General features: G+C 43.9%; 1 protein-coding gene across 1 annotated transcript; it reads left to right on the top strand.

Moving 5' to 3' along the window:
* Window positions 1–1,269: 1,269 nt before the first annotated feature.
* On the top strand, window positions 1,270–14,673 carry LOC123764650 (thymidylate kinase). The gene is made up of 6 exons (XM_045752628.2): window positions 1,270–1,455; window positions 4,646–4,833; window positions 5,333–5,429; window positions 7,958–8,060; window positions 12,436–12,624; window positions 13,265–14,673. The coding sequence occupies exons 1-6, from the start codon at window positions 1,406–1,408 to the stop codon at window positions 13,373–13,375; spliced, it is 738 nt and encodes a 245-aa protein (XP_045608584.1). The 5' UTR covers window positions 1,270–1,405; the 3' UTR covers window positions 13,376–14,673.
* The last annotated feature ends 1,110 nt before the right edge of the window (window positions 14,674–15,783 follow it).

Genomic DNA, 15,783 nt, shown 5'->3' with positions numbered 1-15,783 from the left:
AAAGTACTGTGATATGTGAGAAAGGAGAGAATCTGAAGAGTATTGGGGGATAGAATTTCAGATATAAATGTAACCTCTGCCGTTAGATTAATGAGAGGTGGGGGAGCTAATGAATTAATCCTCTCAGTGAACAATGTGGATTGCTGAATTCAAAATTCAAATTTTGCAGTTGAAATTCAAAATTCAAATTTTGTAGTTGAAATTCAAAATTCAAATTTTGCAGTTGAAATTCAAAATTCAAATTTTGCAGTTGAAATTCAAAATTCAAATGAGGCAGTTGATGATGATTGATAAAGATGCAGACGATGAGTCACAATAACGTTGCTGAAGTATGTGGACCAGACCACACACTAGAAGGTGAAGGGACGACGACTTTTTGGTCCGCCACACATCAAAACACTTTTCAAGTGTTTTGATGTGTGATAATAGTATGATAGAGAGAATACTTAGAAGTTACAAGCACTTTCTCCCAAGAGTGTAACATATGCTGTGCTTACTATAATAACGGGGTACTACCTGGCCAGATTCACCAAGCAGTTACGCTAGCACTTACGAACGTGTACATCTTTCCTCAATCTTTGACGCCGTTGGTTACATTTATTAAACAGTTTATAAGCATGAAAACTTGCCAATCAACTGTTGTTACTATTATAAACAGCCTCCTGGTGCTTCGGAGCTCATTAACTGTGTAATAATTGTAAACAAAGCCGCCAAAGATTAAGAAAAGATGTTCGTAAGTGCTTGCGTAACTGCTTAGTGTATCTGGCCTACCTTGAGGTTACCTAAATCTGGCCTAGCCAGATTTATTGTCTCAATAACTGTACTTGAACTACAATAACAATGATGTTTGTACATTACCAGCCGCGTGATGTTGATATTGATAAGTCTGATTGCGCAACAAGATAATTAAAGTATATCGTATTAATAATAATACATTAAAAGATAATATATTATTAAAGTATTCAAGTAGTAAAATACAATATAAAATTTACAATTACAAAAAAATATATACAGTATATATAATATAAAATATATCCTAGTGTTAGTGGCCTCAGGTAAATATATAAATATTCTTGAATAATGAAATATAATTATATTCTTAAAAGATAACATATAATTATTATACTCTTGAATGATCAAATATAATTATTATAGTCTTGAATGATCAAATATAATTATTATAGTCTTGAATGATCAAATATATTATACATTCGTTTCCCCCAACCCCCCAAAAGTAAACAAAAGTAAAATAAGATAAACCCCCATTTACCAACTCGCCCCAATGTCACCTGACACAAAAGAGGTTCAAAAAGCCCACACAAATGTCAATAATGAGGTAGAGAGCGAGACAAGGCCGTAATAATGGCCGGAACAGGAGTCGACGTGGCAACCCGTCCCGAGGCTAATGACCGTTGGCGGTAGATTGACTTTCCTCCTCAAATCCTTCAATAACTCGTAAGTTGGTGGCGTTGCTGTGTTTCCCCGGGTGGTTTATGGGGCGACTGACTGCTAATGGGGCTGTTGGGGAGGCTATTGTGGCGGTAGATAGGGAGTGGGGGGAGTGAAGGGGGAGGAGACTTGGGGGTAGATGACTCCCCTAGAGGTAGATTTTGGGTCCCCGCTTTGTAAGTAGATTATTATCTCAGTAGATTGCTGGTGTTACGGTGATAACAGAGGTAGACTCGGCTCTGTACTTAGGGTCCTTAACGCCACTATGTTAAGTACCTACGTAAACACATGCGGGGAAGGGGTTTAAGGAACTTTTGACAAGCCGCTAGCTTCCTGTCCTCATATAGGCCCCACCAGTATTAGTGACCCTTCAGGTACAGTATAATACTAGTAACAATCCATTGTGTCGAGGGACAGGAAGCCAGGGTGTAGTCATACCCCCACAGTATGCAACCCTACAACAACTCTTGGGTACCTACTTACTGCTAGGTAAACAGGCGCATGAGGTAAAAGGAAAGGCATCCCACCAGAATGGTGCCCAACCACTTGCATGGTTGGGGATTGAACGCTGACTTGCAGGATACATCGCTCCACCGTCCAGCCGAAGGGGTTAAGCAGGCTAAGGTAAGATAGGGTAAGACAGGCTAAGCTAGGGTAAGACAGGCTAAGCTAGGGTAAGACAGGCTAGGCTAATCTAGGGTAAGACAGGCTAGGCTAATCTAGGGTAAGCTAGGGTAAGACAGGCTAGGCTAACCTAGGGTAAGCTAGGGTAAGACAGGGTAAGACAGGCTAGGGTAGGGCAGGCTAAGCTAGGGTAAGACAGGCTAGGCTAAGCTTGAGTAAGACAGGCTAGGCTAAGCTAGGGTAAGCTAGGGTAGGGCAGGCTAGGCTAAGCTAGGGTAAGACAGGCTAGGGGTGGGATAGGCTAAGCTAGGGTAGGATAGACTAAGCTAGGATAGGATAGGCTAGACTAAGCTAGGGTAGGGTAGGCTAGGGTAGGTTATGGTAGGCTAGGGGTAGGTTAGGATAGGGTTGGCTAGGCTAGGCTATGCTAAGCTAAGGTAGGTTAGGCTGGGTACCTGGGGCTAGATTCACAAAGAAGTTACGCAAACACTTACCAACCTGTACATCTTTTCTCAATCTTTGGCGGCTTTGTTTACAATTATTAAACAGTTAATGAGCTCCGAAGCACCAGGAGGCTGTTTATAACAATAACAACAGTTGATTGGGAAGTTTTCATGCTTGTAAACTGTTTAATAAATGTAACCAAAGCCGTCAAAGATTGAGGAAAGATGTACACGTTTGTAAGTACTTGCGTAACTGCTTCGTAAATCTGGCCCCTGGGCTAGGCTACCTAACTAATCTTATTCAACCTAAACCCAAGCCATTGTAACACAGATTAACACAGCCTAACCCAGCATTTGTCAACCGGGGTTCCACGGAACCCCCAAAGTAACTAAGAGTTCCATGGAACCCCCGAGGTAACTAAAGAGTTCCACGGAACCCCCGAGGTAACTAAAGAATTCCACGGAACCCCCGAGGTAACTAAGAGTTCCACGGAACCCCCGGGGTAACTAAGAGTTCCACGGAACCCCCGAGGTAACTAAGAGTTCCACGGAACCCCCGAGGTAACTAAGAGTTCCACGGAACCCCCGAGGTAACTAAGAGTTCCACGGAACCCCCGAGGTAACTAAGAGTTCCACGGAACCCCCGAGGTAACTAAGAGTTCCACGGAACCCCCGAGGTAACTAAGAGTTCCACGGAACCCCCGAGGTAACTAAGAGTTCCACGGAACCCCCGAGGTAACTAAGAGTTCCACGGAACCCCCGAGGTAACTAAGAGTTCCACGGAACCCCCGAGGTAACTAAGAGTTCCACGGAACCCCCGAGGTAACTAAGAGTTCCACGGAACCCCCGAGGTAACTAAGAGTTCCACGGAACCCCCGAGGTAACTAAGAGTTCCACGGAACCCCCGAGGTAACTAAGAGTTCCACGGAACCCCCGAGGTAACTAAGAGTTCCACGGAACCCCCGAGGTAACTAAGAGTTCCACGGAACCCCCGAGGTAACTAAGAGTTCCACGGAACCCCCGAGGTAACTAAGAGTTCCACGGAACCCCCGAGGTAACTAAGAGTTCCACGGAACCCCCGAGGTAACTAAGAGTTCCACGGAACCCCCGAGGTAACTAAGAGTTCCACGGAACCCCCGAGGTAACTAAGAGTTCCACGGAACCCCCGAGGTAACTAAGAGTTCCACGGAACCCCCGAGGTAACTAAGAGTTCCACGGAACCCCCGAGGTAACTAACAGTTCCACGGAACCCCCGAGGTAACTAAAGAGTTCCACGGAACCCCCGGGGTAACTAGGAGTTCCACGTAACCCCCGAGGTAACTAAGAGTTCCACGTAACCCCCGAGGTAACTAAGAGTTCCACGTAACCCCCGAGGTAACTAAGAGTTCCACGGAACCCCCGAGGTAACTAAGAGTTTCACAAGAGCTAGTGATAAATAGCCTAATACTAATAATACACAGAAATTCATGTGTTTCAAAAGTACGATCTGAAATTATTTAAATTACCTGTACGTATTATAAATTTATTGACATTACTTAAGAGGGTCCCAATAGTACAGTCGAGTTTGTTCTTGACTCGCAATCGAGAATTCTGGGTTTGAATCTCGGGCAGGACAGAAAAGGTTGGGTGCATTTTCTATCACCTGCTGCCTCTGTTCACTTAGCAGTAAATAGGTACTCGGGAGTTAGTCAGCTTGTTGTGGGGTTGCCTCCTGGGCGGGGTCAGTAATTCCTCCCTGATGAGGGGGGGCTCGGTATAAGCCTAACATATACAGTGTGCATATACAGGCTGCCGGTTCCCCTGACACAGTTAATTAATTATGAATTATTTTAAGGGTACAAAGATTGAGAAACACTGCTGTAACCTAAGCTAATACAACCCAATCATGTGTACAGGTTTGACAATTAGAAAATGAGCCTTGTCAAAATGCCTGTGTACGACGACTGTACCTCACTGTAAATGACCAAGAATTTACAGTGCATCAGTTTTGAGCACCATATACCCTTAACGGAACCTTACTGTAGGGCCTAGGCTCCGAATAGTTCATCTCGCCCTCTTGCTTCCGTATATGATCAATCTAATATTTCCATTGAATAATTTTTATTGACTTTTTTTTTATTTTTTTACAGATTTGTGTATCGAAGATTAGCAAAGATGGGTTTTACACAGGTACCTGTTGATGCTGGCACAAATAAGGCTCGTGGAGCCCTCGTTGTATTGGAGGGGTGTGACCGCTCGGGCAAAACCACACAGGCTCACATGCTCGTCAAGGCACTGGTGGACGCAGGAAAACCGACAGTCTTTATGTGTTTTCCAGGTATGACATTTCCTAGAGACCCAATAATACATCGTTGTATACAGCTATGGCTATGAAGGAGAGGACACGAGATTGGTGTAGCACAGTGGTCTACATTCTCCACGCAACACCAGCGGGGACCCTAGGCTCAATCCCTAAGTACAGGAATTAAATGTCTTCAGCATAACAGTGTATGGCAATTTTTCCTGATGAAATTCAAGGGCACATAAATGGATTTATTTTGAGTTTCCACTGTCCCTGTGGCCTGTTTTTTGATAAGTTAAAAAAAGTTTTTACTTTTTATTTTATTTTATTCTGTGTCATTTTAGTTTGAAATATATACAGCTGATCCATTGGTAGGATATATAAACAATAGTATAAGAACACTCCAAGCAGATGGCTTGGGCTTTATCGGTGAGATTGGGGCTTATAAAAAGGTTTGAGGTTTATAAATAAGGAAGCCATTATTATTTATAAATGGCTTCTATACTGTATTATTTACTGGATGACTGTATTTCAGACCGGACGACTCACATAGGTGGCATTATCAACAGCTACCTCAAGTGCGACCAGGAGTTGGACGACCACGCTATTCATCTCCTCTTCTCCGCCAACAGGTAACGGGAGGGAAGGGAAGGGGGGCCTAGTAGTGGGAGAGGAAAGGAGCAAAGAAAGTTTTGATATAGAATACAAAGCAGACATTCTAACAGTATCTCAAGGGAATTAGTTATTATAAATTGATTATCATGATGATGTAATTCAAACATGATGTTACTGTTTAATGTGATTGAGTGAGGAATTTAATGGATTGCTGTTTGGTATTAATTATAATATTTTAACATCACATTCGTCCTTCCTTTATATTGTACAGTATGCTAATAACACGTGAATGCAGCAGATAACTTGAATAGCTCATTCACATCAACATGTTAATTATTACAGTATCTTAATCTCAGCCATAGTGATCAGGAGGCCTAGGTACTCTGGCAGACCTACAGTACATTATCTTAATCCCAGCCATAACTATCAGGAGGCCTAGGTACTCTGGCAGACCTACAGTACATTATCTTAATCCCAGTCATAGCGATCAGGAGGTCTATATCTTAATCCTAGCCATAGTGATCAGGAGGTCTAGGTACTCTGGCACTCTCTTTGGGTTTTCCTAGAGAAGGTGGAGCATTGTCACTGGGTATCCCACATAGCAATTCACAATCTTGAATACTTGGCATATTTGGGAAATTCATCGTTCTCGTCCTAATGCGCCGAACTGGAGAGGGCTAATACTTAAGATCTGGCCCCAACACCATGTGGCTTGATTTGAGTTATTAGACTCGTTGGGCATACTGGAGCCAAATTATGGATAGATACAGTAGATTGTTGTCTTGTCTGGATGCCATATGCTTGCACGAGTTGGATTTACATCAGTGAGCTCAACCTTGCCAACTAGAGCATCATTCTTACTAGAACAACAAAGCATGGAAGGTGCACTCTGCTAGGGGATATAAGCCACAAAAGTAAGAGATAGGGCCAGAAGTACGTCACAACAGAGATCCTTTAATACCCCCATGGCTGGTAGATGGGCAAGTTAGGAAACTGTCCAAGTTAAATGAACTCTGCCTTAAACTCTGCCTCTGAACTAAGCCTTAAATTTTTGTCTATTTACTGTGACTTCAGTGGCTGCTTGTGAGCTCTGAGGGAATGGTTGTAATAGAGAGAAGAGTAGAATAGTACAATGTAGCAGTTGTATTTTCAAATGTTTTTATTGAAGAGATGTTGGCAAAATGTTGCATCAGGTGTTGGGCACTTCTTTTTCACATGAAACGCACCACCACCACCAGATGTAACATTTCTTCTTGGCAGTAATGAGTAGCTAGTGCATGATACTCATGGACTGGTTCCTATTTTACCTGGGATTGCACAGGTACAACTAGTGCAGCTGCATGTGCACTTTGTAGTGAGCAAAGCCTTGGCATTACTCTGGGCCAGGTCAAGTGAGTATGCACTCTTTTTCTCCAAATGTTGACGAATGAGTGGCAAGGAAATAATGCTAATGAGAAATCATTGTGGATCAGTTCTTTACAATTCTGTTCTGTAGTTACCAGTTTCAAGTTAGTCTTGGCCAAGTTTAAGTAGTTCTGAGAAATGGTCATTGGTCTTGCTAGGCTGCTGTTGTGTAGGTAAGGGGAGTCTAGCAAAGATCTCATTGGGAGTTTTTACATAAACACACCGTAGCATAGATGGCATTTTCAAACGTCATATGCTCAATAAATTCAGGGTATCTGATACACTGTTCATTCTGAGTTTGTCGAGAGCATCTTCTTCACACACTCGACAATGACGTTTACAGACTTGCGATGTGAGGAACACCTTCTCCACACTTGACAATGATGTTTACAAACGTGCGATGCTAGGAGCATCTTCTCCAGACTCGACAATGACGTTTACAAACTTGCGATGCTAGGAGCATCTTCTCCACACTCGACAATGACGTTTACAAACTTGCGATGCTAGGAGCATCTTCTCCAGACTCGACAATGACGTTTACAAACTTGCGATGCTAGGAGCATCTTCTCCAGACTCGACAATGACGTTTACAAACTTGCGATGCCAGGAGCATCTTCTCCACCCGCGTCAATGACATTTACAAACTTGCGATGCCAGGAGCATCTTCTCCACACTCAACAATGACGTTTACAAACTTGCGTTGCCTGTGCTTCCACTCCTTGGCTGCTGTAGGTGAGTTAGGATCAATATCCAGACATGTGGGTCTTAGTAGCTGGTTCATGGTAAGCTTGAAATTGAGTTGATACACAAACGTTACAATCCAGATTTTAATAACCCGGTTGCTCACTCAGTTCTGTGGCTCTCACACCCGGGAATGTGGACCACGATTTTTTTTTTAGGATGGCGTCTGTTTACAAGAGCCCTGAGGAAGTTGATGTGAACCCCATGTAGCTGCGGGAGTTTTGAATGGAACGTGAAAAATACAAATACCTGGAGGCACGTAGCGCACCCCAGACGTGGGCCTGCAGGCACATTGTGCAGTTAAAGGGTTAAGTAGTAGTCAGGAAAAGTTGAAAATTCCAGCTGGGCAGGTCTGTGTGACTGCAAAATTCATGTTTTGTAATTGGTCCTTTCATTCCAGATGGGAATTGTTACCCAAAATATTGTCAACTCTACAAGAGGGCACCAACATCATCATTGATCGTTATGCCTACTCAGGGGTCGCTTTCTCCGCTGCCAAGAAGGTGAGCAACTCATAAACATTTTCTTATTTTGACTGTTAATCTATCAGAAAATACTGTATTGAGATCGTCCAATAGGATTAAACTTGCATCCAAGGACTCCCAGTCATATGTACAGTATACTGAACCATGATGAGCTTAAAAGTATCTCTCGTGGTTCAGTCGGTAATACCTGTACCTGGGGAGTCCAGGAGCATGCTTTTCATCGCGTTGTGCTATTTCAATACTTTAATGAACATATCCACACGGGCAATGATAAGAGTTCGAACCTACGCACGGGATGTTCCCAGATGCGCCTTAGTCAACTGTACCACAACATGCCGGAACAACTGTTGACATCTTCAAGAGGAAACTAGATTTATTCCTCCAAGGAGTGGAGGTGATGGGGTGATGTGGGGAGGCTGGCGCTGTTCGCTCATGCCTGGTCTCGTGATTTGTGGGAGTTTCAGGTCGTTTCCTTCGGCCTGCAGTGGCGTTGGGTGGCCCCTCCTCCTTCGGGGGGTTCGAGGCTGGCGGGGCAGGCCTATTTCCCCTGTGCTCGGTCAGGTTGTTTTGGAGTGGGTGCGCTTGGGCGTGGTCGAAACGACGACATCCCTAAGATGGGTTTCCCGTCTCTTTCCAGCCCCGAAACGGGTCTGTGCGGACCTGCGGTTCATTCTGGACTTGTCCCGTCTAAAACACTTGGGTTCATTGCCCCTCCTTTCGGATGACTACGCTGTCCCAGGTTTGGCTCCTGTTGGAGCTGGGCTCTTGGATGGTGTCCCTGGACCTTCGGGACGCTTGTTGGCACGTCTCGATTCATCCGGGGTTCAGGGACTGGCTCGGTTTTGTTGTGGGGATTCAGGGTTACTGCTTCGTTGTCTCCCGTTCGGGTTGAACCTGGCACCTCGCGTGTTCACGTGCCTTACTCGAGTCATGGTGGCCCGTATGCCTCTCTTCGGTGTTCGGGTGTTGTCCTACCTCGATGACTGGCTAGTTTGGGCTCCCAGGCGGTCCTCTTGTCTGCTAGCCAGGGATTTGGTTCTTTCCCAGCTCGCCGGGTTCGGATTCTTAGTGAATTGGAAGAAGTCCCATTTGGTTCCCTTCCAGGTTTGGACCTGGCTGGGTCTTGTGTGGGACTCTCAGACCGCTTCCTTGTCTCTTCCTCCGGGGTCTCTCCTGCGGCTGCGGTCCCGCTTGCACCTGTTTTTTAGGGGGGGCTCTCGGGTCACCCGACGGTTGCTCGAGGATCTGTGCGGGAGCTTGAACTTCGCGATGATGGTCTTCCCGCCGGATTGGGCTTGGCTTTGTCGGCTGGTCTGGTTTCTTCGGGGACATCCCTTCCACCTCTCTCACGATCGCTGGGTTCCGGACCCTCGGCTGCTGCGTCACCAACTTCTTCTTCGGGTTTTTCGGGGTTCAGTGCCTTGCCGCCTGCCTGTGCCCTCGCTCAATGTGTTCACGGACGTGTTGTCTCTCAGCTGGGGCTTTGTGACCAGTGCTCACCAGGCCGGCCAGGGGTTCAGGTCGCCTGCTGATCGACGATCCAGCTCCATTTGGACTGCTCCCCGGTGGTTCATTGCCTGAACCGTGGGGGGGGGGGGGGGTTCGATGTGGTCCTTTGCTCTTTGGCGCTGGTCGCTTCAGGTGACTATAGGCCATTGCTCCCCATGCCTCTTCGAGGGGGCCAGGTTGTGGCTCATGGTCCCCAGTAGGCCCACAGAACTCCATACACATGACTGATGCCAAAGTCTGACATTAGCATATCAGCCTAGTAAGCTCCGGGGAGCCTCCGGGTCACACCCAGAAAATGGCGTTTCATTACATTCAACGCTGGTTTTTTGTGATTCCATTGTGTAGAGTTCCTTTTACCCTAACATTTATTACTACTGTACCTCTATAGTCTAAATTTAGGGAAGAATTGGTTACAGGAGAGGAGACACATTAGGGATAGTGGGAGACAGCAGGAGAGGAGACACATTAGGGATAGAGGGAGACAGCAGGAGAGGAGACACATTAGGGATAGTGGGAGACAGCAGGAGAGGAGACACATTAGGGATAGTGGGAGACAGCAGGAGAGGAGACACATTAGGGATAGTGGGAGACAGCAGGAGAGGAGACACATTAGGGATAGTGGGAGACAGCAGGAGAGGAGACACATTAGGGATAGGGAGAGACATCAAAAGGAAAACCCCTTAGGGATAAGCAGACAAACAACAATTGTATAATGAAGATTAAGGCACCCAAGAGGTGGCATGGGCATGAATAGCCCGTAAGTGGTAGAATTTTTGTTCAGTAAATGTATACAGTGTTGAGGTCGCATTTAATTGTCAGGCTGCTATCGCAGGGAAGGATACTGCTTGACAGTATTTATGAAGGTGTCCAGCTGCTGGACACCTTTTCTGACCAGGAGAGTGGCTGTGTTGATGGCTTCAGGGTGGTTACTGCAAGATTCAGGGACTCTTAAAGCTCTTCTAAGGTTGTTGATTGCTTCACATTCCGGGAGATAGTGAAGTAGTGGCTTTTCTGTGATTGTTTGGCAGAAGATGCACTCTCTCTGTCGGGGTTCACCAATCTCCCAGTTGCATCTGTAATCTAGACGTAGTCTATATAACCGAACTGCTATTTCCCTGAGGATTCCTTTAGGGATATTTAACCTGTCTAACTTGGTGGCCTGAAGATACCATATTGCAGAGAGCGAACCTTCTGCTATTCTCTGGTGTACATGGGCTTTGTTGAGGTGTGAGAGTTTTTTGGTGATGATGTTTATGTTCTCTAGGCTGGGTTGGATTATTTTATGTATTACTGGATGCAAGTTGCCAATTTAGCAATTCCATCAACTTTCTCATTTAATGGGATTCCAACATGGGATGGGATCCAGTTTAGGGTGATATTGTGTCATTTGCCTTTAGTGACTGCTCCAAGATACAAAATGGTGGTAATAATTTCTACTTTGTCTTTCCACTGCTTTTTTCCTAATATTTGAAGTGCAGCTTTTGAGTCTGTGTGTATGATTGCATTTTGAATGTCTTGTGCAATCACATATGCAAATGCCTGTTGAACAAGTCCACAAGGGCCGTGATGAGGATTCGAACCTACGTCCGAGAGGATCCCAGATGCACCCTAATCGACTGTGCCACGACGTGGTAAACCCTCATCACGGCCCGTGTGGATTTGTTGATTTGATGCATCACGCTATTGTGATTTCTGTATATAATGAAGTAGGGGCAAGGAGGTAGAACAGGTTGTTGACAGAGTCCAGGAGTATGGGGGAATTGTGTAAACCCCTGGTTTGTGTCTCAGAGAGACTGCAGGATCTGTGTGAGGTCAGTAGAACTCCCGGAAGCAATTCTTTTACCATGTCGTGGCACAGTCGATTAAGGCTCGTCTGAGGTCCTCTCAGACATAGGTTCAAACCCTCATCATGGCCTTTGTGGACTTGTTCATTTGATGCATCACGCTATTGTGATTTGTGTGCGCACGCGAATGCCTGTTGTATGGCAAACAGCTCAGTTTGGGTTGATGATACTGGTCCTCCCAGTCTCCAATGTGCCTGTTCACTGTCTGTGCAAAGAGCAGTGCCAGCACTCTCATATTCTGTGTCAACCGATCCGTCTGTGAAGATGAACAACAGGAGAGGGAGTTTTGAAGAGTCCTTGTATATGACCTATAACCAAGTTTATCTGACACCCGCCTAAATACAAAATTTCTTCTTCTCGGAATACCTATTGATTATTCTTGAATTTAATAACACGGTTGTTTCGAGTTGGTTTGCCTCTTTTTTGTTTTGTTTTTGCAGTCTGGTACTCGAGTGGCTGCCCTCGACTCGACTGTTTTTGGATTTTGAGACTGGATTATGTGTTTTTACTGGTGCTTAATTATCAGTGACTACGGGGAAGCGAGATCTTGCTTTTATGCCTCGCTTCCTAGCCGTTTATACCTGGTGTACTAACTACCCCTCACAATATTAACGTTTTCATCATATTTCTTATTAAAGTTGTGGAATGGATCTGGCCTCAACAATCTCTTCCTACAATGCATTCCAATTGCTGATGTTTGTAGAAGGAACTAGAACTTCCATACATCTCTTATGACTCGGTTGTGTGTCCAGCCTCTACTGATATCCCCCGTCTTGCCTAATTTTAATTTAAATAGGCTTCCTTTATCCACTTTGTCAGTTCTCCCCATGATCTTGTATCTGTATAGTGATTATATCTCCTTTGTTTCTTGTCTAAGATTATGAGGGAGAGTTCCCTCAACCTGTCCTCATAGCCGAACCATTTTAACCGCCTTCACCTGAATCGGAGCTGTACAATCCTCAACTCTACCTGCTCCTCTTGCTGCTACTGCATTCCCTGATGCCCGTGGTAACTCCTGCTACTCTCTCGACCTGCTTCAGGACATGAGCTTGGAGTGGTGCAAGCAGAGTGACGCTGGACTTCCCCAGCCAGATCTGGTGCTCTTTCTTGATGTGTGCGAGAAGGAAGCCCAGACGCGGGGTCAGTTTGGTGAGGAACGCTACGAGAAGAGGGAGTTCCAGAAGCGCGTCCGGGATAATTATCTGCGCCTCAAGGACGACTCGTGGAAGGTAATTTTGATCTTTTTGTATCGACCTATTACAATGTTCTTAAGTGAAATACAGTATCCAAGACAGATGCCTAAGGTGCCAGTGACCCAGCTGTAGGTCACAGTGATCCCTATGATGTCAGTAAATAGCAGTTCATTGTCACAAGGTATAGTCGTTTGCATGTTTATTAATCAGTATATGTACTGTATTTTGGTTCGTACAGATTAGTGTGTTACAGTTCGCCTGGAGTGCATAGGCCTACAGCCATAAACAAAACTTACAGCTTACAATTAGAATGAGAAGAATACAGTTTGAAGGGTAACTAACATAAACTAATTTACCCATGAAGTTCTGGAAGAGGTTATCCTTACTGATTATCTCCTCCATTCTTCCTATTTTATTCATCCTCTTAATACCTCAGCATCATCTATATTCTCTCCTCTCTCACTCTCATCTCCTTTCTCCTAATCGCCTATCCTTTACCAGCAAAGTAGTGGTCACAGTATCCAAGAGCGACATTAATTCAACGTTAATGATTCAATGTCAGTGGTTTAACATCAGTGAGTCAACATCGCTGATGATTCAGTCAAGGAGTCAACGTTGCTCTTGGATTTTATACCCACTAGGAATTGTTCTCACAATTGATATTAAATATTTTCAGGTAATTGACGCGAATGAGAGTATCGAAAAACTTCAAGAAACCCTTAAGGAGGAAGTTCTTAATGCCATAAAGAAGGAGAAGAATGAGAGCATACAGAAGCTATGGGTCTAGCATTCCTGGCTTGGGGGAAAATGACTGACTGAATTACTGTGTATATTGTGAGGAACCACAAATTATGTTGTATGCTCTCTTATGAGCTCGAGCGTCCCCACAATAGAGATTGCGTTGATTTTGACACGTCATATGATGATGATAGTTGCCAAGTATGTGTTCATTTTAATGAAATATTAATAAACCTCTAGCTCTGCATGATTACAGAACTAACCTTCACACACAGCCACTAAGTGGCTCCCAGAACTGAAGGACAAGAGCTGTGGAGAAGTTAGAGGCATTAAATATGCCAAACTAGAAGATAGAAGAAAAAGAGGCGATATAATCACTACATACAAGATAGAAACAGGAATCGATAAAATTGATAGCGAAGACTTCCTGAGACCCGGAACTTTGAGAACAATAGGTCATAGATTTAAACTAACTAAACAAAGATGCCGAAGAAATATAAGAAAATTCACTTTTGTAAACCGAGTGGTAGACAGTTGGAACAAGTTAGGTGAGAAGGTGGTGGAGGCCAAAACCGTCAGTACTTTCAAAGTGTTATAAGACAAAGAGTGCTGGGAAGACGGGACATCACGAATTTAGCTCTCATCCTCTAACTACACTTAGGTAATTACACTTAGGTAATTACACACAGCAGCCTGAACTCGTGACCGTCCCCGTCGTCGGAAAACTGTTTTCTAGTACAATACTGTACTGTATACAGTACGTCAAATTGCGATGTGCTATCAGGAGGACGGGTTGCACACGCGCACACATACAGGTTCAGGGACACTGTAAGGAGTATTGACTGTATAAAAGTTGTACCATCTTTACTCTTTTTTTAAGAAGACATTGCAGTATACAGTAGTTTACTTGGGGTGATTATCTTAAAGCTGGTGTTGTACCACAAATGTAGATGACTATAATGATGTGGATATGCTGTAGCAGCCAGTACAGCATCCATTTGTATATGCACGTAATTTTTTTTTAATTTCTCTAATTGCTGTGTCACCTAGTACTGTATAGTCATTATCATTGTACTTTATGGTGTCATTTTAATTGTACTGTACTATATGGTGTCATTTTAATTGCACTATATAGTGTCATCATTGTACTATATGGTATCATTATCATTGTACTATGTAGTGTCATTATTGCACTCGATACAGTGCAGTATCAATCTGGTGCTGTATTCAGAATGTCGTCAAATAATAAAACTATTGTGATGAAACTTTCAAAGAAAAACACCTTTAAAATTCCATTTGTCCTCAAATCATACTTTTATCAACCAAAATTAAAATTATATCTCATTATACATTTTTTATTTCTAACTTTATAATAGACAATAGTTCTCCTGTGCACACTAAATAAGTACAGGCGAGTTGAGTAATTTTTTAGTATATAATTTATTTTGTTGGGGAACAGGCAGCCTGTGTATATATACTTTAAGCTTGTATTAAGGTTCGTCCAAGATCAAACTATTGACACTTACCCAGGGTGGAACCCCACAAGAGTTGCCTAGCTCTGGGGGTACCTGTTTCCTGCCTAGGTGAACCAATTTATTTGGTACAAGGAAACATGCCCATCTATTTCTGTCCCTGGGAATGGAGAGTGGGATCCCCAATTGAGAGTTGAGAACGAAGAAAGCTTCTGAGCCTCCATTTCAAGCATTATGAGAGGAAGCAGCAGTATCATTTTTTTTTACATATTAGCAGGAGGCCAACACCTAACTGTGAGGGGTTTCCAGCCTGTAGATGTAATTTTTTGGTGTTGACGAGTTTGCGTCTTGCTGCTGCCTGATGGGAAGTGAAGTGCACCAACGAGCAACCCCCCCCCCCCCCCGTCCTCCGCTACTCCATCAGGTGCTTTGATGCATGACTCTACTGAGTGTGTTAATGTCTTAATATGGATTTGTTGCTCTTCATAGGGTCGACATTTTCCTAACCTGCTGCCTTTCTCTGAGCTGCGAAGTCAATTACACATTTTTGCAGGATTAAAATTCCGTTCAGATGTGTTCCCTATTAGCTGTATTAGGAGACTGGAAAGTATTTCTGGTTAGGAATATAAATTGGCTTGGATATGCTTAGAGGATCATGTTTGTATGTCGTCAGTGGTAGGATGTTGATTTTCATTTGCAAGACATTTTTGTTTTGGGCATTTCGTTTCACCCGCAGATTATACAATTCATAGAAATATATAGTTACAGCCGTTTTGTATCATATCCTTTGTAATAGGTAAGCCAGAGAAAGTGAGTGGAAAATATATTTTGACGTCTTGCAGTTCCTAATTATGTGGTTGAGTTGTTTGTCATTCTGGTGATTATGAAGTGTATTATAAGTATGTGAGCCAAGAGTTACTCGAGTGTCTTTGATTACATGTAGGTTATTATCAGGTGTGTGAATCTCTCGTGGAGTGTGTTATGG

The sequence above is a fragment of the Procambarus clarkii genome, chromosome 5 (assembly GCF_040958095.1).
Source record: "Procambarus clarkii isolate CNS0578487 chromosome 5, FALCON_Pclarkii_2.0, whole genome shotgun sequence".
Taxonomy (NCBI): domain Eukaryota; kingdom Metazoa; phylum Arthropoda; class Malacostraca; order Decapoda; family Cambaridae; genus Procambarus; species Procambarus clarkii.
Note: the sequence above shows the minus strand (reverse complement) of the source record. Positions and strands in the feature narration are given on the sequence as shown.